At 41.1% G+C, this 25,549-nt stretch overlaps 2 protein-coding genes across 15 annotated transcripts in view; one reads left to right on the forward strand and one right to left on the reverse strand.

Moving 5' to 3' along the window:
- CDC27 (cell division cycle 27) overlaps nucleotides 1–14,577 on the reverse strand; it is a 65,154-nt gene extending 50,577 nt beyond the window's left edge. For 5 of the 11 annotated variants that reach the window (XR_004249801.2, XM_032163986.2, XM_032163983.2 and 2 more), the window contains exons 1-2: nucleotides 14,418–14,541; nucleotides 6,859–6,934 (exon numbers count right to left, since the gene is read on the reverse strand). Coding sequence is in view for 10 of the 11 variants with exons in the window: in XM_032163986.2 (XP_032019877.1) it covers nucleotides 6,859–6,934; nucleotides 14,418–14,444 (103 nt within the window). In the remaining variant the exon portion in view is untranslated. Of the gene's footprint in view, nucleotides 1–6,858; nucleotides 6,935–14,417 lie in introns of all 11 variants that reach the window. The other 6 variants (XM_032163981.2, XM_032163980.2, XM_032163978.2 and 3 more) reach the window with 5 other exon arrangements.
- MYL4 (myosin light chain 4) overlaps nucleotides 14,562–25,549 on the forward strand; it is a 34,931-nt gene continuing 23,943 nt past the window's right edge. The window contains exon 1 of one of the 4 annotated variants that reach the window (XM_032163989.2): nucleotides 14,562–14,743. The gene's annotated coding sequence lies outside the window, so the exon portion shown is untranslated. Of the gene's footprint in view, nucleotides 14,744–14,816; nucleotides 14,973–15,000; nucleotides 15,196–25,549 lie in introns of those variants that run through there. The other 3 variants (XM_058444885.1, XM_058444884.1, XM_058444883.1) reach the window with 3 other exon arrangements.

Raw genomic sequence — 25,549 nt, forward strand, 5'->3', positions numbered from 1 at the left:
AAAGAAAGAAAGAAAGAAAGAAAGAAAGAAAGAAAGAAAGAAAGAAAAAGTTGTAGCAATACTACTGAAGTTCCTCTTCTTACAAACAGGTTTGGCTTCAAAATTGGAAAGGTCTTTTGAGTATAAGTCCAAAATAATTAAGAGGGGTTTAACCTTGCGTCCTCCAGATACATTTACATCAAACAGAAAGGTAAATTAGTCTTTCAATGCTTTTAAACCAGACAGACACCTCTTCTTCACACTGATTTATAATTAAATAAGCAGCCTTTCTAAAATGGACCAATTTTGACAAATTTAAAATTTGTTGAGGTGACCGTTCTTTACCTAGCCTTGATAAACTATACAAATATCAGAGAAGCCCTCAGAGGTTAGAGTACTTTGTGGCTACCCTGTCATTAACTCTGATGTTGTGTGAATTTAAGCGCATAGAACACACACACATACACACAACCTTTTATGATTTGTGACACATTTCAAATTGATTATCTGGGCCAGGCACAGTGGCTCATGCCTGTAATCTCAGCACTCTGGGAGGCCAAGGTGGGCAGATCACTTGAGTCCACGAGTTGGAGACCAGCCTGGCCAGTGTGGCGAAACCCCGTCTCTACTAAAAATACAAAAATTAGCCAGGCATGGTGGTGCATGTCTGTAATTCCAGCTTCTTGGGAGGTAGAGGTACAAGAATCGCTTGAACCTGGGAGGCAGAGGTTGCAGTGAGCTGAGATCACGCCACTGCACTCCAGCCTGGGCAACAGAGCGAGACTCTGTCTCAAAAGAAAAAAAAATAAAACAAATTGATTATCTGTTAAGTTTTTAAATCAACTATAAGTAGTATGGCATGTGGATTAAAGTACCGACTCTGAAGCTAGACTGCTTGGGTTCAGATTCTGGCACTTCAACTTACTAGCTATGACTTAGGGCGGAGTTACTTAACTTCTCTGACCCTCATTTTTTTTTCATCTGTAAAATAAGGACTATGATACCTACCTTTAAAGGTTGCTGTTAGGATTAAATGACTTAATACATGTACAGCAATTAGGATAGTATCTGACACATAGTGAAGGCTGTATGTGCTATTATTTTAATTATTGGCCTTCTCTTAAATTTACAATACCTGAATAGATATTTGATATTAATGCAGGCGGTACATAAGTGTCCCTGAGCCACATGCTCAAGTAATTCTATTTCATCGTTAACTTTTTTTTTCTTTTTTTTGCTGTTTTCAATTGTATGGAGGCTGTACTTTTCTTATATTGTATTATTCATTCTGTTGTTCAGAGTCATTTCCACTGTTGAACATTTCATCTACATATGCAACTTTAGCATATTAATACTATTCTCAATATTTATCTTTTCTACATTTATTTACATCCTGCATTTCAATACTAACTGGTTTTATATCTGTTGTTAATGATGGGGTTAATAGTGCTCTTAAGTATTTTAAAACCATGCTTAGAGTAAAAAGACCACAAATAAAAGAGGGCTGGAAGAAGTTTTAAAAGGCTCCTTAGTGTTTGAGGCAGAAAATGGCAATATATGAGGAGAAAAAAGATGGCCAAATTGTGCAGGGCTTTGTAAACTGTGTAAAGATTTAGGAACAGATCCTTACAACAATTAGATACCTCTGAAGGGTTTTAAGAAGGAACATAAATTTGGGAGGGGAAAAGGAACAGGCAGGGAAGGGGAGATAAGGAAAATTCAGTTAGTGGTGTCTTAGGTTAGATTTGAATATATTGAGTTTGACGTGTCTGTGAAACATTCAAGTTAATTCAATGAAAATAGGTGAGTCTTGGATCAATAAAGGCCTCAAAATGATACATTATTCCACATCTTTAGTAGAATTCTGGATATTCTTTAATACTGATCTTAACACAATCTGGTAGTTTTTTTTTATATGTTGCCATTTGTACACATATATTTCTGTGAGTTTGGGCTCTCGGTATCCTGGTTAATAGAAAAGAAACAGATGCTGAACGTTTTACTCTGGTTCAGTTCTCTCCCACTGAGCCTAATTTACTAAAATTGATACACCCAATGCAATCTATACATCTTATCCACTAATCACTAAGACAGGTAGAAAATTGGTGAACGATTTACGGTCATTTAAAATGCATTCAAGCAGGGTGCAGTGGCACGTGCCTGTATTCCTAGCTACTTGAGAGGATCGCTTGAGCCCAAGTGTTTGAGGCCAGCATGAGCAACATAGGGAGATCTTGACTTAAAAAAAAAATGTTTAACAAGTACTAACATTAAAAAATAAAGGCCGGACACGGTGGCTCCCGCCTGTATTCCTAGCACTTTGGGAGGTATCTTTGAATATATCTCAATATATTCAAATCTAACCTAAGATACCACTATGAGGTGGGCGGATCACTTGAGGCCAGGAGTTCGAGACCGGCTTGGCCAACATGGTGAAACTCCGTCTCTACTAAAAATACAAAAATTAGCTGGGCGTGGCCGCAGGCGCTTATAATCCCAGCTACTCAGGAGGCTGATGCAGGAGAATTGCCTGAACCTGGGAGGCAGTTAGCCGAGATTGGGCTACTGCACCGCAGCCTGGGTGACAGAGGGAGACCCTATCTGAAACAAACAAACAAAAACATTTTGCAGTGTGGGATGTAAAACTCACATTAATTTAAGATAAAACAGTAGACCTTAAGCAATTTTGAACTTTGGGCTAGGACTCTCAAAATAACCTAGGAATACATATTGACACAAGGTTTTCAGCAGTTTCTTTTCCTTTCACTAGTTACAATCCTCTTAGTCTCATAGAATTCCATAGGTAGCAATTACTTGTGAAAAAAATGCACACAAAACTTATGTCTGGTTGATTTTCTGAACATAACTCTTATATGTGTATACACACCCACACACACACATATCTCCAAAGAGCTATCACAGTAGTTGCATTAATGTATTTTTTTCCCCATAGTCTAACACTATTTCTATTTGTTGTATAGCACTTATTTCTATTCTTTTTTTTTTTTTTTTTTTTTTTAAGGCTTAGTCTCGCTCTCTCACCCAGGCTGGAGTGCAGTGGCGCGATCTCTGCTCGCTGCAAGCTCCGCCTCCCGGGTTCACGCCATTTTCCTGCCTCAGCCTATCTGAGTAGCTGGGACTACAGGCGCCCGCCACCACGCCTGGCTAATTTTTTTTGTATTTTTTTTTTGTATTTTTAGTAGAGATGGGGTTTCACCGTGGTCTCGATCTCCTGACCTCGTGATCCGCCCACCTCGGCCTCCCAAAGTGCTGGGATTATCTGTTCATTCTTAACAGTTAATTAATAAAGGAGAAAAACCTTGGTCAAGGGGATCAGGTATTGGTGGTAGGAAGGAAAAATACATGCTTACAACGGGGGAAGGGAATTTATTGGAGGGAGATGGTAAAATTAGGACAGTTTTTCCAAAACATCAAATCTCAACTCACTAGTGGACTGTCATGTCAATTTAGTGGTTATCAGCCTACGTTAAAACAACAACAACAAAACCACTCAATGGAAAATATTAGAGTGTATCATATCTAACAAGGGTAAAAAAAATCTGGCCAGGCACAGTGGCTCATGTCTATAGTCCCAGCACTTTGGGAGGTGGAGGTGGGAGGATTGCTTGAGACCAGGAGTTTAAGACTGGCCTGGGCAACATCGTGAGATCTCGTGTCCTCAAAAATACAAAAATTAGCGGGGCGTGGTGGCATGTGCCTGTAGTCTCAGCTACTAGGGAGGTTGAGGTGGGAGGATTGTTTGAGCCTGGGAGGTCAAGGATGAAGTGAGACGAGATCACATCACTGCACTCCAGCCTGGGTGACAGGCTATCTCAAAAATAAATAAATAAATAAAAATAAAAATAAGAAAAAAAAAAAAACCCTGAAAAGTCACTGTATTAGGATATGTTAGGGGAGAGAGGGAACCTGTAAAGGACTTTCTATGTGCCAGAAACTACAGCAGACTCTTTACATATTTTACTGTATTTAGTCCTTAAAATTATCTTGTTAAACAGATATTTCTCTTCTATTTTAAAGATAAGGAAAGTAAGGCTCAGAATTAATTTTTGGCTTAAGATCAAATGGCAAATGAATATCTGAATTCAGATTCTCTTTTCTTTTTTTCTTTTTTGAGACGGACTCTCGCTCTGTTGCCCTGGCTGGAGTGCAGTGGTGCAATCTCGGCTCACCGCAACCTCCGCCTCCCAGGTTCAAGCAATTCTCCTGCCTCAGCCTGCTGGGTGGCTGGGATTACAGGCATGTGCCATGCTGCCGGCTAATTTTGTATTTTTTAGTAGAGATGGGGTTTCTCCATGTTGGTCAGGCTGGTCTCAAATTCCTGACCTCAGGTGATCCGCCCACCTCGGCCTCCCAGTTCTCTCTTATACCATTTTGCTATTCCTTCTTTCTGATCCCACAGTCTCAGGCCGACTATAAATCTTGAGAGAAAGACAAATGGGCGACCAAGAACTAGTGAATCTGAGAAATTATTTCAAGAATTTGACTTACAGAAGATCCTACTGATCAACTGCTTTAGCCTCATGCCTTGTTGGATGTCTTTCTCCAAATATAGAAACTGCTACTAGTGACGTAGGAGGCCCCTGAGCAAACAGGTTACATCTGGCATATCAACTGATACTGTCCAGCCAAGAAAACTGTGTTGCCAAGAATTCTGAGGTTGGTTCAGTGGGAATGAGTACCATAATGGATTAGTGATGCCTACTATGGTTGCAAATCAGAGAAGTGGTAATTGCTACCCTTGGGAAAGCGGAATCAGACAGACTACTAGTTACTGCCTGCGGACATTAGTCTCAGTTCTTCATCCAGAAAATGGCAATAGCAATGTCTATTTGATAGGATTATTGAAGATTAAATTAGTAACTAATATTAAATCCTTAAGAGTACCTAGTATACAGTAAGAAATCAGTAAGTGATAGAATTATTGTTATTATTACTGAGCCAGGATAGTATCTGCTCTTACTACACTTAATTCTAAAATCTTTCCTCATATAAATTGGTTAAACAGAATGGTTAGGTTCTATATTGAAAGAAACTAACATTTACTGAGCAACTTTCCAAGTGCCAAGCATTGTATCAGGCACATAAATAATGTGGATTAAACAGCTTTATGTGGACTAATCTGGGAATCTTGCCACCAATTCTATGGGGAAAATCTAATTGAATTCTAAACCATGAATTTACAATTTTTAAGAGCCTAGCTATAATAAACTAGAAACTGCCTATTCTTTAATAATAAACAAATACAAAAAGGAAATACTAGAAATAGAAGACAGTGGCCAAGTACAGTGGCTCACATCTGTAACTCCAGCTCTTTGGGAGGCTGAGGCAGGAGGATCACTTCAGTCCAGGAGTTCAAGGCTGCAGTGAGCTATGATTGTACCACTGTACTCTAGCCTGGGCGACAGAGTGAGATTCCGACTCAACAAAAATGTTTAAAAATACAGCAAAATATGGGGCCTGCCTAGGTATCAATGAAAATATTTTTAAATAGATTATTCACAATAAACATCACTTTTGCATAAGTGAATGGAGTAGATTAATCTATTGTATAATCTTCTCTCTAAGCCTTCCATTCCTTCTCACCTTTCTAATCTTTTCATTGGGACCTTAAACTCCTGTTGCCCAGATCTTCCTCACTTTTCTCACTGAATTCCCATTCTCCACCCAGGACCTGACAGCTCGCTCACATGGACAGTAATCACCTTACATCCCACTATCTCAGAGTCAAGGTAAGGCTGGTTTCCACTTAACTTCTCAAAACTACTTCCAAGCATTGCTCTTTGTCCTTTTGTGAAATTTCCTGCCCCTGAGGTTTAGGCCTTGTTCTCACAACTCTCAGCTACTAAACTCATACTGTTTGACTTGTAAATTCCATTTAAAAGTATATAACCCAAGGAAATGACTCAAAAAAAAAAAAAAAGCTGTACACAATGATGTCTATATCAGCATCTTGGAAAGGGAATTATAATAATGACGGAAACAAAACATACATTATCAGTGGTGTTTATTAAGCATTTATTACCAAGCCAGATGGCTGTGCTAAGGGCTTTAAAGAAACCATCTCATTGAATTTTTAATTCTAAGAGGCAATGATTATTTTATAGACGAAATATCTGAATTTTCAAATAATAAAGTAACTCGTCCAAGGTTATAAAACTGTACATTTAAGTGACAGGTTAGGATGTGTTCCAAGGCTATAGAGTCTAAATCCATGTTCTTCACCATAGAATACAGATTCTTTTCTTAAAAAAAAAAAAAAAAAAAAAATACATGGCATGGTGGTTCATGAGTATAATCCCAGCACTTTGGGAGGCCAAGGCAGGTGGATCGCCTAAGCTCAGGAGTTTGAGACCAGCCTGGGCAACATAGCAAAACCCTATCTCTACCAAAAAAAAAAAAAAAAAAAAAAAAATTAGCCAGGCATGGTGGTCCGTGCCTGTGGTCCCAGCTACTTGGGAGGCTGATGTGGGAGGATCGCTTGAGCCTGGGAGGTAGAGGTTGCAGTGAGCTGAGATGGTCCCACTGTACTCCAACATGGGTGACAGAGTGGGACCCTGTTTCAAAAAAAAAAAAAAAACAAAACAAAACCCAAAACAACAAAAACCCTGGAAAAAAAAAAAACCTAAAGATTGAAAAATGATTAAGTAAATCATAGCATATAAACCTGAATCAATGCTACATAGTTATTAAAAGTAGTATGTAAGGGAACTACACAGAAAAAAAGTAAAGATTTTATGAACTAGTGTCAATCAGAAAAAAAAGAGATGATATCTAGAATCTTGTTACTGTGATAAAAAGTTATGGAATTTCATATATGTCATTCATTTATCATTCTACAGCAATGAATAGATTTCAAACCTTCTGCATAAAGGCGTTCTGCGAGGAAAACTGCATCTCGGTAAGCATAGTGGTTTAGTGCTTGCCATATAGCAGCCTGCAAATGGAGGAAAAAGAACATAAATATACATACATACAGACTTTCAAGGTAACTACTAGCACAGAGCCTTACATCGAATACTGAAATTAATATCCCTAATTTAAGTGATAAAACCCCAATGCCCACAGAACAAACTCCAAAGTGTGCTGGGTAAGGCTCTTCACAGTATGGCTCCTAACATATCTGAATTTCCCCACTCAACTCTCTATGGACTTTTAGGCTTCTGTGCCTTTGTACATCCTTTTCCTCCATTGGGCAATGTGGGCTCCCCTCGCCAATCTCCCCTTATAAACTGCTCCTCCCTAAAGGTCCAGCTTAAATAACATCTGCCCCATAAAGCTTTCCTGGCTGATGTCAAGCCATTTCTTTTCTAAGATACCTCTTCTAGTAGAGCACTCATAACATGGTTATTTGTTAACAGGACTGCCAACCCTACTAAACTACAGACTGTTAGCAGCAGTGGTTCTCAACCACTTTATGTGATATACACGACAGAGATATTAAAATGTATGTCATCCTCCCACAAAAACTTCCCTATCTATTACCTTTAATGACACTCAATTCTCATCCACTCCAGGAAGCATACTGGAATGCAAATGAGTAAAGTTATCATAGGAATAACTTTTAATTTTTGAATAGGTGTTTTCTCTTTTAGAATTACAAAACATATAACCTAAAGTATATATGAGATAGAAGGACATTTTAAGTAACAATAACCAAAGACATTTAGGCCCATGTACTCACCACCCAGCTTAAGAAATAAAATATCTCTGAAACTCCCTGTGTGCTCCTTGTTGATAACAAAACCTCTCCCTGCCCCAAAGAGGAAACCACCACACTGAATTTTCTTGACCTTTCTCTTGGTTTTCTTCACAATTTTATACATTTGTACATATCATCTCTAAGCAGTATAACATTTACTTTTTCCTGTTTTTGAACTTTAAATAAATACAATCATATTGTATACATTCTACTACGATTTGCTTTTGAAATCCAATGTTTCGAAAATTCATTCTTGATGTGTGTAGCTAGAGTTCATTTGTTTTCATTGCTGAATAAATAATATTTCCATTGTATAAACATATTAAAATCCAAAATGTATTTTACCTATTTTACAGCATGTGGACATCTGGGTTATTTCTAGGGTTGTTTTTTTGTTTTGTTTTTCCAATTATAACAATGTTGCAACAGTCTTAAGATTCATCTCCCGGGGTATATGTTTAAGAATCTCTCCAGCCCATAACGGTGGTGTGAGCCTTTAGTCCCAGAGACTCAGAAGGCTGAGCTGGGAAGACTGCTTGAGTCCAGGAGTTCGATCATACTTGTGAATAGCTGCTGGAGTGCAATAGGAGCAAGACTCCCATCAAAAAAACACAAAAAAGAATCTCTCCAAATTAGGATATATATTGAGGAATAAAATTACTGGATTGTTGAATATGCCTATGTTCATCTTTACTAGGTAATGTCAAATCATTTTTAGTAATAAACTACTTTTGAGATATCTCACACCTGATCATGATACAAGTGTTATTTTTTATTTTTAGCACATATACCAGCTTATAATTTGTTGAATGATTTAATAAGGTTACAACGGAAACCAGTAAAATCTGGTTACTGATCACTAGCTAACATTGTACCAGTACATCTAAATTATATTAAGTGATTAATATGCCTTAGATACAGTAAAGGCTCAATAAATTTTGTTGAACAAACAAGTAAATGTTTAATAATTCTGCAATGAGTATTATTAATTATAATTTTAAAAATAAAAGTAGTAAATGACTTAGCCCTTTCTATTTCCTCAAGAAAGAACAGTAATGAACTTAGTTTGGGATCTCCAGAGCCTCTTGTTTAACCTTTGTTTATATAGCTTAAATTTTATAAAGTCTCAAAGATGTCTAATTTTACCATTCCTATCTAGATACAAGGAAAAAGATGAGATTAGGCACCATTATTATACACTCTAATTGCACCAAGTACCTTTCCTTTGTAATACTTCCCACTGCTATAATTCTGTATTAATTTAGGAAAGTATTTGAGTGATGTTTTCCTCACCATATTATAAACTCCACAAGGTAGGGGCTACATCTGTTTTTGCTCATTATTATACTCCCAGCATCCATTATGTGCTTTTAAAGCAGGTGCTTATATGTTGAATAAGCAAATGATCTTTAACTTCTAGCAGTCGTCCACTGTTGACACTCTTGTACGTTAGTCTCAGCATTAAGTTTCTTTGTATTCCTAGATGTATATCTAATAATTAAGAATCTCTGGGAGTCTCTATTGAAAGAAACTCTGTGATAAATAGAAGAATTATTTTATTATGCAAATAATTACCACCAAATTACTCCTTTATGAAATCTGGGATTTCCTAAGAACCTACATGTTTAATTTTGTTGTAAGTGAAAGAAAATGGTGAGTAGAACAAAGATACCAAAGATTTGATGTTCGGAGACATGCTCAAATTTGTGTGCCAGCACTTCCAGTAGTGGGACTTTGTGGGAAATACTCAACTTTTCTCAGCCTCAATCTCTTCATCTGATAAATGGAGTTTATTTCTTGGAGTTGTTTTGTGGATTAAATGAAATGATCTATTTATAATGCTCCTAGTATACTGTCATACATTAAGCACTTGGAAAACCGTTTCCTTGCCAGTCTCTTAATATAAAGAAATTCAATAAATATGTAGTTTCCGTTACATAACATCTCCCCAGCATACCTGCTACAACTGCTTATTTTGCAATATATAAGCCACAAAAGACTCAAATGATTTACCAGCTATTTTACTACTATGGACCACTAGGAAAATTTCACACACATATACTAAAGTCAAAAAGTCTTAGAACTTTGAAATTTTTTCTGTCCTTTTAAAATTAAAGAAATAAAAGGCAAGGGCGGGGGAAAAAAAGAAGGAAAAAAGGTATCATATTGAAGAGTTGTATCCATTTCTGACTTAAAATCAAGCTTTGCTCAGAACATCATTCCCTTATCACCAATTCTTAAGAGCATCAGAAAAAACCTGCCATCTCGAGAATCTCACATACTGCTTCCATCCTGCTTTGCTCAATCAATTCTAAGTTCCTGACTAACAGTGTCTCTTGTGCGGGGATTGGGGGGAGAACAGATTATTCTCTAAGGCACTACAGATTAGTAGCTGATGATGAATAGGGCTAAAATCAGCACCTCTGCCCAACTGATGGTGTGGGACTTCCCTTAAAAGAACAACACCCAGTGCATTACCACTAGAGTTCTACAAATTAAAGCCAGATGGATGAAATGCTGCTAAAAGAAAGTTATGAAGCCAAAAAGAACAACGCTTCTCTCCCTCTCCCCTAAAAAATGTTTAAGAGAAATCTGACTGATTAATGGGTTAGTCCCCAGGTGCACTAATTTAAAAGATAAATAAACCAACAGCTTAAAGTTGCAAAATTCCTTACCAGCTAGCTATTCTTAAATATAAAATATTATTTAAAATATAAACAAACCTCTATAAGTTGTACTCAGACTTAAATGTAATCACCATAAATTTTTCTCTCTTTTTTTTGAGACAGAGTCTCACTCTGTCACCCAGGCTGGAGTGCAGTGGCACGATCTCGGCTCACTGCAAGTTCCACCTCCTGGGTTCACGCCATTCTCCTGCCTCAGCCTCCCGAGTAGCTGGGACTACAGGTGCCTGCCACCACGCCCGGCTAATTTTTTTTGTATTTTTAGTAGAGAAGCGGTTTCACCGTGTTGGCCAGGATGGTCTTCATCTCCTGACCTCGTGATCCGCCCACCTCAGCCTCCCAAAGTGCTGGGATTACAGGCGTGAGGCACCGTGCCCCACCTGTAATCACTATAAATTTTTTGTTAGAGAAAGCTTATTATAAAAAATTTTTACACTTGTTTTTGTTAAATTTTTAAAACATTTTGTGTTCTTGTTTTTGTCAAAAAAGCTGTCTTTATTTTATTTTATTTGTTGGTCTTGAACTCCTTGGCTCAAGTATCTGTCTGCCTCAGCCTCTCAAAGTGTTGGGATTACAAGTGTGGGCCACTGTGCCCAGTCAGCTGCCCTTTTTTAAAAACCATAAAAGAAATGGATAATAAAGGCTTCAGACAATGTAAGAAGATGTAAAGAAAAAAAAATCACGGTTGAAATTTCATATTATACATTATAATTGAATTTCTAGGATACTGATTTAGTTTAGATGCACATCAGTGGTTCTTACTCTGGGCAATTTTGCCTCCTTACTCTCAACTAATGCCCCAACATTTAGCAATGTCTAGAGGGTATTTTTGGTTGTCACAAATGGAGGGGTCATCCAGTGGTTAGAAGCCATTCTACAATGCACAGCTTCCAACAAAGTATTAGCTTGCCCCAAATGTCAATAGTGCCCAGATTAAGCAGCCCTGGTCTACGTGATCATGCAGTTGGATTATTCTGCTATGTCTGTATGTTAGTCTGTATGTCTAACTCTTGTCTCTTCCTCCCTTTCCAACAGCACCAGATAAATATTCCCAAAGTGGTGCTTTTATTACATAATTCCTCTGCTCAAAAACTCTTCTGCTCATATAATGGTTATTCATTACCAATGTACATTAAATCTGAATTTCTCATTGAGTAGCCAAAATATGTTACCCTTTGAGTCCATGTTAGATGCTGTCCCTGAACATTTTATCCCCAGCCAAGAGTACTCCTTCACCATCTGATATCTCTAAAACAATATCATGTATATAGTACCCAATTGCTATATTGCTTATTAAATTAATTTTTGAAAGGCTTATTTACAACTTCATCTAACACTTCTGTGAAGTCTTAACCCCTAGGAATAATTGCTAAATCTATATAAAATCTCTTTGCTTCTTTTTTAAAAACCAATTTCATCAGGTGACTTTTATAAATATCCAAAAAGCTCTCACTGAAGTCACTTAGGCTAGTGTGTCTTTCCAAATAGCTACTATTAAAAATAAAAGAACCGACAGAACTTCTGCCTCATATGTGAGACTTTGGTAAGGACTCAAATACAAAGTAATACTCTTCTGGGAAGTAGTAATTTGAGACGGAGTTTTAATTTAGGCATATATGGTATATCAGACTGGCCATTCTACGTTAAAACTTTAAAGAAAAACATGCAGAAAACAGTTGTTCATCTTTTCTGTGAACTTTTTCCTATGCCTAGTAATACCATCAACTCTGAGACATTCCAAGAAAGAACAATTTTCCAATTTACTCTCATTGCTTTCCAAATACATGCAATCTGTCATCATAGTTTTTTTAATAAAGACAGTATCTTATATATCTGTCCTATTTTTATTCTCTTCCTAATTCTTTCCCATTTGCAGCACTATCCCTGATCATTGATCTTTATCATTGTAGCCAAAGTTGCTTGTTCTTCTCACTGCTCCAAATCCCTTCTTGAATGGCTTCTTATACTATACAACCAAAATTTTCCCCTAGTCATATCCTAAAACTTTCTACCACTATCTCAAAAATCTAATGGAAAATGCTAGTATGAAAAAGAAGCAAATTTGACATTTAAGCCTTAAAAATATCAAAGTGTATTACTGCTCAGAGTACTTTAAGGACAAACAGGAAACCTGATGGGTACTATCTAGAAACAGGCTACATATTCCTTTTCTTTTCCATGCTTTTATTTTTTATTTATTTATTTTGAGACGGAGTCTCACTCTGTTGCCCAGGCTGGAGTGCAGCAGGACCATGTCGGCTCACTGCAACCTCCATCTACTGGGTTCAGGCAATTCTCCTGCCTCAGTCTCCCAAGTAGCTGGGATTACAGGCGCCCACCACCACGCCCAGCTAATTTTTTATATTTTTAGTAGAGATGGGGTTTCACCGTGTTGGCCAGGCAGGTCTCGAACTCCTGACCTCAGGTGATCCACCCGCCTCGGCCTCCCAAAGTGCTGGGATTACAGGTGTAAGCCACGGCGCCCGGCCTTCCATGCTTTTATAAAGTCTGAAATTATTATTAAATGGTGGTTATAGTCTATCAATGCAACTAGTTTACCACTTTAGAAGACTTCTGGGGCCAGAGAAAGCAAAAAAAAAAAAAAAAAAACCATTAACTATTAAAACAAAATTACATGAATATGCAACAGAAATTAAATAACTTGAGTAATCTGCTTATCTATTTAAGTTCATGTTAGGCCTTAAAAAATTATATATATATATAACTACCTCATCTACAGCCAGAATAAAAAAAAATCTTAAAAGAAACTATACTGGTAAAAAGAATTTGGATGGAAATAGCTCTAGAAAAACTGATACAACTTACAGACAGGTAAATTTCATAAGATATAATCTTACATTTTATTAATTCAAACACTAATAGCTGCTATATGTAAACAGCTGGAGAAAAAGCCAAACTAGAAGAAATGAGTATTTCATGCTGTTTAGAAAAATGAAATAAATATGAAAGTAGTCATATTAAAATATTTACTATTTTATACCTCAAGCCTTTTAAGGGCAATATGAAGGAATTTCTAAAAATCGGTTTGCTTTATAACTTCAAAATAAAGTCCATGACTCAATGACAGCAGTTGATAGAGGTCAATTCTGATCAAGTCAAAGATCATATAGTGGGATGAAGTCTCCCAGACTTGGTCCATTACCAAGGCACAAAAGATTCAGTTTCTCCAGATGTCAGGGGGGAAAATGACTTGGCACCGCATCACACACTTAAAATCCAATAGGGTTCCTTTAATGCAACACAGCACTGTGCGTCAACGCATACCCTGGTGTAAAGTCAGTGAAATGGACAGAAACACCATTATTTGTCTTTCATTTCCTGAATGCCTTATAAACATGCACAACAAAATGCTCCTGATCCCCATCAGAGAGGATGAAAACAACCCAGATGTGCCCTTTCCACCTCCTCCTCTGGTATTGGTGCTTGCACCTCAGCACTGAGGCTTGGAGTTGTCTTCTCAAACCATCATTGTCCGGTGGGAAATTCACCGAGAAAGGAAACGTGGGATAGGAAGTCTGTTACCAAAATAGAAATTAGTATTAAAAAGACCGATCCTACTCTCCCTCCACCCTCTCACATAAGACAAAAGAAAAAAACCTCCGTAAACTTGCCCTACCGTCACGAAGATCATACAAGCTCCGATCAAATGTGCTTCTCGATCATCTTTTAGGCAAGGAAGCGCCTGGGGTGCATTTTCGGCCCCTCATCTCCCACCCCCAGTCAAGCCAGGCCCCTGGACTGACAGGAAGGGCTGGCCGGACGTTGGCTCGGACGGGAAAGGCGGTTATTCTCGCCGAAGCCGCTCACACTAAGGGTGAAGTAATGTAGGGCCAGAGGTAACACGGCTTAGGCTGTGGGCAAGGCCTCCGAACTGACGAAAGATAGGCAGGACACGGCAGCAGGGGAGGCGGGAGAAGCAGCCGGGCCTAGGCCGCACCAGGCCGCGGAGTGGCCCTACGCTGCTTCCCGACCGAGGCTGCGAGCCAAGCCTCAGAGAAGAAGGTTATCATTACCTGGACGGGTTCCTGCAGCACCGTCATCCTCGAGGCTCAGGCCCACTTTCTGCAGTGCCTCAGGCCCCCCCTGTAGCGGCTCCGGCCCGGCCAGCCCCGGCTCATTTAAACTCACCAGCGACCGTTACCGGGGGATGGGGGAGGCCGAGCGATTGCCGAGTGCTTCCGAGCGGAACACGGGAATACCCGAAGTGGAGAAAGCCGAGCGGGAACCACACGGAAAGGCCCGAAATGGGCCGGAAATACCCGAGGTTGGTCGACGAGAGAGAAAACCGCTGCCGGCAATTGTCGAAGATTACCGGAAACTACCGAGTCTGACCCAAAGCGTAAGTTTTTCTTCTCAGCCACGCCTTCAGCCACGCACACCACGCCCAATCGGCCGTCCCAGGATTGGGCCACGCCAAATCGGCAACCAGCAGGCTGGGCGTGGCGTGACAGAGCGGGCGGGGATCGTTACGTGGCGGGGCTGCAGTGTGGACTCGCCCCTCAGCCCTTCTGGATTCGCCCCTCAGCCCTTCTGAATTAATTGGTGTGCTGTAGATTGTAAAGCAAAGGGTAAAACAGCAGAGTTTGGGGCTTTTAATGAATCAACAAGTATTTGTCTATTGAGTTTAGATCATTCGTCCATTCCAGAAGTATCTACTCACGGCTCTGGGGGAAAGCTAAAGAAATTTGGAAAGATTGCCACTCCCCAAAGAGATAGGATAGCTTCTGTCCTCAAGGAGATTAAGGTCTTTTTAAGGGAAAAGCAGTGTAACAGAGAACGCTATATTATATGGTGCGTATTATAAGTAATATAAAAATTCAGAGAGGGAAATTATGTTAAGATGAGGAAAGTTTTATGGAAGGAAAAAGTTTAAAATGGAGTTTGAAGGATGGGTAAAATTAGAGGAAAAAGAAGTATAGGAAAGTGAAGGGAGGAAAAATGGTATCAGTCTGCTAAGAAGGCATTAATTGGAAATAGTTACTTAGGTGAAGAGATCATGGAAAAGCTCAATAGGCCATTAGAAATTTTTATTTTTAATAGGTGAGGCATCCCGCTGTGGTAGGAAGAGTAGGGGATCGGAAATTCAGAGGCCTGGTTTTGAATTTTATCTTTAGCACTAACTAGTCATAGGTCCTTGGCAAATTACCTCTCTGAACTTATGTTCGCTTAGTTTGAAAAAAAAGGATTAAGAGAATTCGATGTATTACAAATGTGGCTGTGTCTAGCACACAATGTCGACTCTCTCATATTTCCTTTCTGCTCCTCCTCTCCCCCCAAAAAGAGTGAACCAGGGAACTGTTTTAATTTTGTTTTTCAGCAGATGAGGAAAACCGTTTTTGAAAGTTACTTTTCTAGTCAGGAGTTCTCTAGGCTAGATGTGAGACTCATGATATATTCCATTGCCTGGAAATTTCCCTTTGGGTGATGTTGGAGGGAGATATTTTTTCTTTCATTTTTAAAAACAAGGCTGACAGAGCTACACTGCATCCTTCTCCACCGCCTTCTCTTGTCACTGTATATGTACTTATAACCCCTAAAGGGCAGGTGCTAAGGTGATTTTTGGCTGCCCTGTGCCCAGTTGCTTTAGCGGGATTATGCTGGATGACTTGAGTGGTAACAGACTTTTACGCTGGCCTAGAAAGTAGCCATTAGCTATTTAAAGTTTAAGTTAAAATAAAATGAAGTTAAAAATGAAGTTCTTCAGATGCCCTGGCCACATTCCAAGGATTCAGTAGCCCTGTATGTGGCTAGTGACTGCCATGTTGGACAGTCACACAGATATAGAACATCACCAGCATTGGCTTGGCTAGGGCTGAAAGATTCAAGATGGCTTCACTCACATGTCTAGGGTGTCAGTGGTAGCTGTTGGCTGGGTCCTTCATTTCTCCTCTGCATGACCTCTCTTTTCACATTGGCCTCTTATCAGTCAGTAGTTTAGCTCCAGCTTCTTGACTTAGTGGTTGACAACAAAGTGTGCAAAAATAGAAGCTGTGAGGTCCCTTAGGCCTAGGTCTGTGAGCATCACTTCTTGTTGGTCAGAGTAAGCCTCAGAGCCACCCTGGATTCACCAGGAGAAATAGAGTCTACTTCTTAATGGGAAGAGTGGCAAAGTAACACCACAAAAGGCATGTGCCATCGGAGGAGTTTTTGGGTCATCTTTGGAAACAATCTACCACACTAGGTATGAGATGAGAGTATCTAAGATTGGGAATGGAAAGAAAGGGATAAGTAAGAGCTATCACTCTTAAAATGTGACCCTTTCAACTGAACACGGTACTCCAGATTTATTCTGATTAATTCAGAATGCAGTTGGACTATTATTATCTGGACACGTCTATTAAAGTGGACTACAGTTGTATTTACATTTTTTTTTTTTTTTTCCGAGACTGAATCTTGCTCTGTTGCCCAGAGCTGGAGTGTAATGGTGCAATCTCAACTGACTGCAACCTCCGCCTCCGGGGTTCAAGCAATTCTCCTGTCTCAGCGTCCTGAATAGCTGGGATTGCAGGTGTGCGCCACCACACCCGGTTAATTTTTGTATTTTTAGTAGAGATGGGGTTTCACCATGTTGGCCAGGCTGGTCTCAAACTCCTGATCTCATGATCCGCCCATCTCGGCCTCCCAAAGTGCTGGGATTACAGGCGTGAGCCACTGTGCCCAGCCTGTATTTACATTTTTTAGCCGTCACATGACACTGTTTGCTCATGCTAAACTTGTGTGGTCATTTACGGACTCAGCTCTTTCACACAACATGCTGCCAACCCAAGTCTTGTATGTGTGCAGCAGAGTTTTGTAAACCTAAATATAGGACCTTACCACAGAGGATACATTAAGATGATACTTTGTGAAAATATGGATCTAGAGTCAGCATTTAAAGAGCCTCTGATGCTGGGCACTCTGGCTTGTAGACTTAGAATTTGCCTAAAGGCTTTTTTCTTTTTTCAACCTAAAAAAGAGCATTTCCTGGCTGGGTGAGGTGGCTCACGCCTGTAATCCCAACACTTTGGGAGGCCAAGGCAGATGGATCACCTGAGGTCAGGCGTTCCAGACCATCCTGACCAACATGGAGAAACCCTGTCTCTACTAAAAATACAAAATTAGCCAGGCGTGGTGGCACATGCCTGTAATCCCAGCTACTCGGGAGGCTGAGGCAGGAGAATCACTTGAACCTGGGAGGTGGAGGTTGCGGTGAGCTGAGATTGCACCATGGCACTCCAGCCTGGGCAACAAGAGCAAAACTCCATCTCAAAAAAAAAAAAAAAAGGCCAGGCACAGTGGCTCACACCTGTAATCCTAGCACTTTAGGAGGCTGAGGCAGGCGGATCACAAGGTCAGGAGATCGAGACCATCCTGGCTAACATGGTGAAACCCCATCTCTACTAAAAATACAAAAAATTAGCCGGGTGTGGTGGCGGGCACCTGTAGTCCCCAGCTACTCGGGAGGCTGAGGCAGGAGAATGGCGTGAATCCGGGAGGCGGAGCTTGCAGTGAGCCGAGATCGGGCCACTGCACTCCAGCCTAGGTGACAGTGCCAGACTGTGTCTCAAAAAAAAAAAAAAAAAAAGCATCTCCTTTCTGATTGTTGTTGACCAGGTTAATACATCTGTTGTGGTTTCTACTCATCCACAGCAAAGCCACATTGTTTGAAGTACTTTGATGGGGTATTTTGGAGTGTTTTTACTTCCTTCTCTGCTCCTAATTGACCTACTTAAACTCACTATTCATCAACCACTTGGACATCCTGCTGTCATCCGTTATCCAATGTTTGGCTAGTGAGTGGAGTTGGGTTACAACAGCATTATTCCAAAAATGGAATTGGAAAATTATTTTTTCTCCTAAGCCTGCTTCTTGGTCTATTTCATATTCAGTCAGATTTGGAGGCTGGCATTTAGGGAACTATTCAAAAAGCTAGACATGGTATCATTAGCAAAATGTAGGTCCCACGGAAACATAGCCCAGAGTAAGCGTACTCTCCTGAAGTCTTTCAGTCTTCCTTGTCTGTACCCTTCATTTTGTCCCTGTTGCATGTGGTCTTATGGCCTCCTTACCTGACCTTGCATCCCACCACCCCCACCCCACCCTCACAATGTTTATTCTTTGGTCAAATCATCCTCTTCTTTTGGCTTCTCTAATGACACCATCTCCTAGCTTTCCTCCTACTGTTCTGTTTTTGTTTGTTTGTTTGAGAGAGTCTCGCTCTGTCACCCAGGCTGGAGTGCAATGGCGCTATCTTGGCTCACTGCAGCCTCCATCTGCTAGGTTCAAGTGATTCTCCTGCCTCAGCCCCTTGAGTAGCTGAATTTACAGGTGTGCGCCACCACACTCAGCTAATTTTTGTATTTTCAGTAGAGATGGGGTTTCGCCATGTTGGCTGGGCTGGTCTCGAACTCCTGACCTCAAGTGATCTGCCTGCCTTGGCCTTCCAAAATGCTGGGATTACAGGCATGAGCCACTGTGCCTGGCCTACTGCTCTGTTTTTTAATCGGTTTCCTTTGCAGCTCCTCTGCCAGCCCACTTAGTATTAAGCGTGCTTCAGGGACCTGTTCTAGGCCTTCTTCTCACCCACCCTACACATTCTTCTTAGGACGGTTTTAGGCAAAACCAATCTTCCTTCCTTCTTTCCTTCCTTCCTTCCTTCCTTCCTTCCTTCCTTCCTTCCTTCCTTCCTTCCTTCCTTCCTTCCTTCTTTCCTTTCTTTCTTTCCTTTCTTTTGAGACGGAGTCTCACTCTGTCACCCAGGCTGGAGTGCGGTGGCGTGATCTCAGCCCGCTGTGACCTCCACCTCCCAAGTTCAAGCGATTCTCCTGCCTCAGCCTCCCGAGTAGCTGGGACCACAGGCACACGCCACCACGCCGGGCTAATTTTTGTATTTTTAGTAGAGATGGGGTTTCGCCATGTTGGCCAGGCTGGTCTCCTGACCTTAGGTGATCCACCCACCTTGGCCTCCCAAAGTGCTGGGATTATAGGCATAAGCCACCATACCCCACCCCTATCCATTCTTGTGGCCCCAGTTTCTCATCTACAAATGGTTTGAAAAATTTGTGTCTCCAGCCAGACTACTTTTTAGAGCTTCAGGCCCAAATGACTAACTGCCAAGAGGACCTCTTTATCTGGATGTCTCATAGGCACTTTGTTCGGAATGGAACCCCTCATTCTCTTAAAATATTTCCTATCCCAGTTTCAGATATCACCATCTTTTCCATTGCCCAAAAGATTAGATAAGGGTTAGTTTAACAAGGTTTGTACAGATTTCTTCCAGCCTCAGCTCTGTCTCTGGTGATAAGAATGGCTTTCTCCTGGTACAAGGAGGGCATCTTTTACATGGGAGTTTTATCTCTTGGTTTCAGTAAGAAAAAGGAAGGCCAGAGTGCTCTTCTTGCATATGCTGTTTTTCAAGTGTATATTATTCTCAAAATAATCCTTATGCCAAAGTGGCATATATCAGTGTGGCATATTTTGACTCTACAATTCCAATATCTAGTCACAATGACCTGCCAATTTTACCTCCTAAATATATCTTCATGTTTCTCCCTTCCTGTATCTTACCTACCTCCAAAAATAAGTCTGATCATGTTAGGACTCCTCTCTCTGTCTTCCCCCACCCCCCAAATTCGGGACTTACCTTCAGGTCTAGTACCTGCCCCTTTATTCAGCCTTATCTCACTCATCTCTCCTTTATAGTCCACCTTCCAACTACATAGAGTTTTTTTTTTTTTTTTGAGACAGGGTCTCCCTGTTCCACCCAGGCTGGAAGCTTACTGTAGCCTTAACCTCCCAGGCTCAAGTGATCCTCTCACCTTAGCTTCCCAAGTAGCTGGGGCTACAGGTGCATGCCACCACGCCTGGCTATTTTTTGTATCTTTTGTAGAGACGGGGTTTTGCCATGTTGCTCAGGCTCTTCTCGAACTCCTGAGCTCAAGTGGCCCACCCGTCTCAGCCTCCCAAAGTGCTGGGATTACAGGCGTGAGCCACCGTGCCCAGCCCCTTCATGGAACTTCTTTTTTTTTTGAGACAGAGTCTCACTCTTGTCACCCAGGCTGGAGTGCAATGGTGCAATCTCGGCTCACTGCAAACTCTGCCTCCTGGGTTCAAGCAATTCTCCTGCCTCAGACTCCTAAGTAAGTAGCTGGGATTACAGGTGCACGCCACCACACTGGGCTAATTTTTTTTTTTTTTTTTTTTTTTTTGAGACGGGGTTTTGCTCTTGTTGCTCAGGCTGGAGTGCAATGGCATGATCTTGGCTCACCACAACCTCTGCCTCCCAGATTCAAGCGATTCTCCTGCCTCAGCCTCCCAAGTAGCTGGGATTACAGGCATAGACCACCATGCCCGGCTAATTTTGTATTTTTAGTAGAGATCGGGTTTCTCCATTTTGGTCAGGCTGGTCTCGAACTCCCAACCTCAGGTGATCTGCCTGCCTTGGCCTCTCAAAGTGTTGGAATTACAGGTGTGAGCCACCGTGCCCAGCCAAGTATTTTTAGTAGAGACGGGGTTTTACCATGTTGGCCAGGCTGGTCTCCAACTCCTAATCTCAGGTGATCCGCCTGCCATGGCCTCCCAAAGTCACCCACTCTCTTGCCTCACAGGCTTTGCATGTACTGCACTCTCCCCAGAACCCTCTTAATTCCACTCTTCATCTTAATTCTATCTTCATCTGGCTAGCTCTGCTTATCCTCCAAATATACTTCTTTCAGGCCTTTTCTGCTCCTCTGGGATAGGTTGGCTCTCTCTGCTATTACTCTAGTGCTACCAGACTTGTCATTACTCCCATCACTCTTTGCTGTAATTATCTGTTTAATTGTCTACTTCTGGTCTAGCCTATAAGTTCCATAGGGCAGAAGCCCTGTCTGCCTTGTTCCCTGTGTATTCTCGACACTTAGTACAGTATCTGGCATATAATGGGAACTTAGTATTATTTGTTTAATGAATGAATAGAATAATTCTAACTCACTGTGTTCTTAGTATTATTTTTGTTTGTTGATTGATGTTATAGACTGGTTGCATCTCCTCAAAATTCATATGTTGAAGCTAACCCCTAGTGTGGCTGTATTTGGACATGGGTTCTCTAAGGAAGTGATTAAAGTTAAATGATATCATAAAGATGGGGCCCTGATCCGACAGAATTAGTGTCCTTATAAAAAGACGCACCGGAAAGTTTGATCTCTCTGTGGGCATTCACCAAAGAAGGGTCATAGGAGGACACAGGGAGAAGGCCAACATCTAGGAAGAGAGCCCTCAGCAGAATCTGTTTTGCCAGCACTTTGATCATGGACCTCTAGCCTCCAGAACAGCGAGAAAATAAATCTCTATTGTTCAAGCCACCCAGTGTGTGGTATGTTGTTATAGCAAGCCCAGGTAAACTTATATAATTGATTATTCTGTTTATGTCTTGTCTCCCTAATGCAAGGGCCAAGTCTTATATTTCTCTATATTGTTCTTTGAAAAACACCACATATGTAGAAAATTCTTAAGAAATATTGACTGAGTGATTAAAGTGGAAGTCTTTCTACATATTATTCTTTCTTCCTGAAATACATTTCCCTTACTCTTTGACCAGTGAAATTCTATTTATCCTTCAAGCCTCAGCTTCAGTATCACATCCTCAGAATATTCCTAGACCTACCTAATTTAAATTCTTAGCTCCACTCTGTTATTCTCTCTCATGACATTTTTGTTCGTTTCTTTCGTAGTATGTATGGTAATTTTAATCGTATTTGTTTAATATAAGCTGCATTGAAGGCAGGGACCTTGGTTTGAACATTATGTCCCCATCACCTAGTTCAGTGCCCTGCACAAATATTATAAAATATATAAATATTTTTTGCTCTTGTTTTGTTAAAATATTATAATATTTCGCTCTTGTTTCATTAAAATATTGTAAATATATAAATATTTTTGAAATATCTGATGATTGAATGACTTGATCACTTAATTTCATCTCACTGATCTAAACATGATGCTTTTTTTTTTTTTTGACTCCCCCTTTCTGGGTCCAGAGAACATGCTGGTCTTGCACATAAATCCTTAAGGGTTTTTTTTTTTTTTTTTTTTTGAGACGGAGTCTCGCACTGTCGACCAGGCTGGAGTGCAGTGGCGCCATCTCGGCTCACTGCAAGCTCCACTTCCCGGGTTCATGCCATTCTCCTGCTTCAGCCTCCCGAATAGCTGGGACTATAGGCGTCTGCCACCACGCCCGGCTAATTTTTTGTATTTTGAGTAGAGACAGGGTTTCACCGTGTTAGCCAGGATGGTCTCGATCTCCTGACCTCGTGATCTGCCCGCCTTGGCCTCCCAAAGTGCTGAGATTACAGGCATGAGCCACTGCACCCGGCTAAATCCTTAAGGGATTTAAAGTCAAGGCAGTATCTGAAGTATTGAGACTATTCAGAAAATGCATCCTGATTGAGATGAGCTCTGAGATGTGCTAAATGGCCTATGACTAGGGCGCCTAGGGCTGACTCAAAAGCACAGGGAAATAAACTACAGACAGCCCCCAAGTTATGATATTTTGACTTTACCATGGTGTAGAAGCAATGTGCATTCAGTAGAAACTGTACTTCAGATACCTATACAACCATTCTGTGTCTCACTTTCAGTACAGTATTCAATACATGAGATATTCAGCACTTTATTATAAAATAGGATTTGTGTTAGATGGCTTTGCCCAACTGTAGGCTAAGGTGAGTGTTCTAAGCACGTTTAAGATAGGCTTTGCTAAACTATGATGTTCAGTAGGTTAGGTGTATTAAATGCATTTTTGACTTGATATTGTCAACTGATGGTGGGGAGCATCTGTAATAAAGGCAGGAGACTAAAAGCAAATTAGCTTGTCTGGACTGGAGGCTGTATAAGCTTGGTTGAAATGGTGGTGTTGGGGACAGCTGATAAAAACCTTTGGGTTCCTGGCAAAACTTTAGTTTTGATAAAATAGACCGAAGGAGCTGTTGATGATGATTGAGCTGGAGAATGACCTCATGAGACCAGAATTTGAAAAAGATTATGCTAACAGCTGAGGATTATGTGCATTGGAGGAGAGAAAGACTAGGGGTTAGGAATGCAGCAGAGAGGCTGCCAGGGAGTCTGGGCAACTCTGAATATTCACTATTCTAGGATCTTAGACGGTTGAATCTGAAAAAAGATAGAAAATTTAAACAGTTTCGAGTTACTAATTTAAAATGAGAAATATTCTTATCCAATTCCTTGTCCTGAAGGCATTCAGATTCTAACCAGAAGACTGCTTACTGAGTACAGACTTAGAACAAAAAGAGTAAATTTAATGATCTTAGTGGCTGTTGTCTCTTTTTTTTCTCAGAAGTGACGTATATACCTGACTACTAGATAAAAAATACCTATAGCATCTGGAGTGGATGCCCACCAAATAATAGATTATTTGCTTCTCTCTTTTCTAACTAGGCTCTAAGCAGCCTCATTTTTTCTCTGGGTAAATTGCAGAGCAATGGATTAAACGCAGATCGATTATATTTTAGTGTTCAGTATAGACCGTAGCTGTCTTGAATAGACTTTGTTTTTGTTACCCATATGTGATTTGGGAGATAGAGGCTGATCTAGGTTTAAACCAGACTGAGTTTGGAAAGCCTCAGATGAGAAATATCCAAAGGTTAATTGAAAACATGGCCGGGCACGGTGGCTCACGCTTGTAATCCCAGCACTTTGGGAGGCCGAGGCGGGCGGATCACGAGGTCAGGAGATCGAGGCCATCCTGGCTAACACAGTGAAACCCCGTCTCTACTAAAAAAAAAAAAAATACAAAAAATTAGCCGGGCATGGTGGCGGGCGCCTGTAGTCCCAGCTACTTGGAGAGGCTGAGGCAGGAGAATGGCGTGAACCTGGGAGGCGGAGCTTGCAGCGAGCCGAGATTGTGCCACTGCACTCCAGCCTGGGCGACAGAGCGAGACGCCGTCTCAAAAAAAAAAAAAAAAAAAAAAAAAAAATTGAAAACATGAAGCTTGGCCAGGCACAGTAGCTCACGCCTGTGATCCCAGCACTTTGGAAGTTAAGGAGGATCACTCGAGGCCAGGAGTTCGAGAACAGCCTGGGCAACAAAGCGAGACCCTCATCTCCACAAAAAAATAACGGGCATGGTTGTGTATGCCTCTAGTCTTAGCTACTTGGGAGGCTGAGGTGGGAGGATCTCTTGAACCTAGGAGTTCGAAGTTGCAGTAAGTTAAAATTATAGCACTGTATGGCCAGGCATGGTGGCTCACGCCTGTAATCCCAGCACTTTGGGAGGCCGAGGCGGGTGGATCACGAGGTCAAGGGATCAACACCATCCTGGCTAACAAGGTGAAACCCCGTCTCTACTAAAAAAAAAAAAATACAAATTTAGCCGGGCGTGGTGGCGGGCACCTGTAGTCCCAGCTACTTGGGAGGCTGAGGCAGGAGAATGGTGTGACCCCAGGAGGTGGAGCTTGCAATGAGCCGAGATTGCGCCACTGCACTCCAGCCTGGGCAGCAGAGCAAGACTCTGTCTCAAAAAAAAAAAAAAAATTATACCACTGTATTCCAGCTGGAGAGATACAGCAAGAAAAAAAAAAAAAAACACCTCACAAAAACAAACAGGAAAAATTTGGGATGAGAAGAATTTTCAGGCAGAATAAAAGATTTTTTATGGTTTTTGAGATGGAGTCTCGCTGTCGCCCAGGCTGGAGTGCAGTGGCGCGATCTCTGCTCACTGCAGGCTCTGCCCCTGGGGTTCACGCCATTCTCCTGCCTCAGCCTCCCGAGTAGCTGGGACTACAGGTGCCCGCCACCTCGCCCGGCTAATTTTTTGTATTTTTAGTAGAGACGGGGTTTCACTGTGTTAGCCAGGATGGTCTCGATCTCCTGACCTCGTGATCCGCCCTCCTCGGCCTCCCAAAGTGCTGGGATTACAGGCGTGAGCCACCGCGCCCGGCTGCCTGCAGGTACTTTTACTAAGATGAATAAGAGACCATTCCTGGCCCCAAGGAGCTCACTGTCTGGTGTAGAGGATGCAGACATACAAATACATAGTTTTAATATAATGATAAATAGTTTCACAAAGATTTTACAAGGCATTACATTAACAAATGTGTACCTGTAATCCCAGCTTCTTGGAGACCCTGTCTAAAAAAAAAAAAAAAAGTACCCGCATACTGTAGGTGCT

The sequence above is a fragment of the Hylobates moloch genome, unplaced genomic scaffold, assembly GCF_009828535.3.
Source record: "Hylobates moloch isolate HMO894 unplaced genomic scaffold, HMol_V3 SCAFFOLD_10, whole genome shotgun sequence".
Taxonomy (NCBI): Eukaryota; Metazoa; Chordata; class Mammalia; order Primates; family Hylobatidae; genus Hylobates; species Hylobates moloch.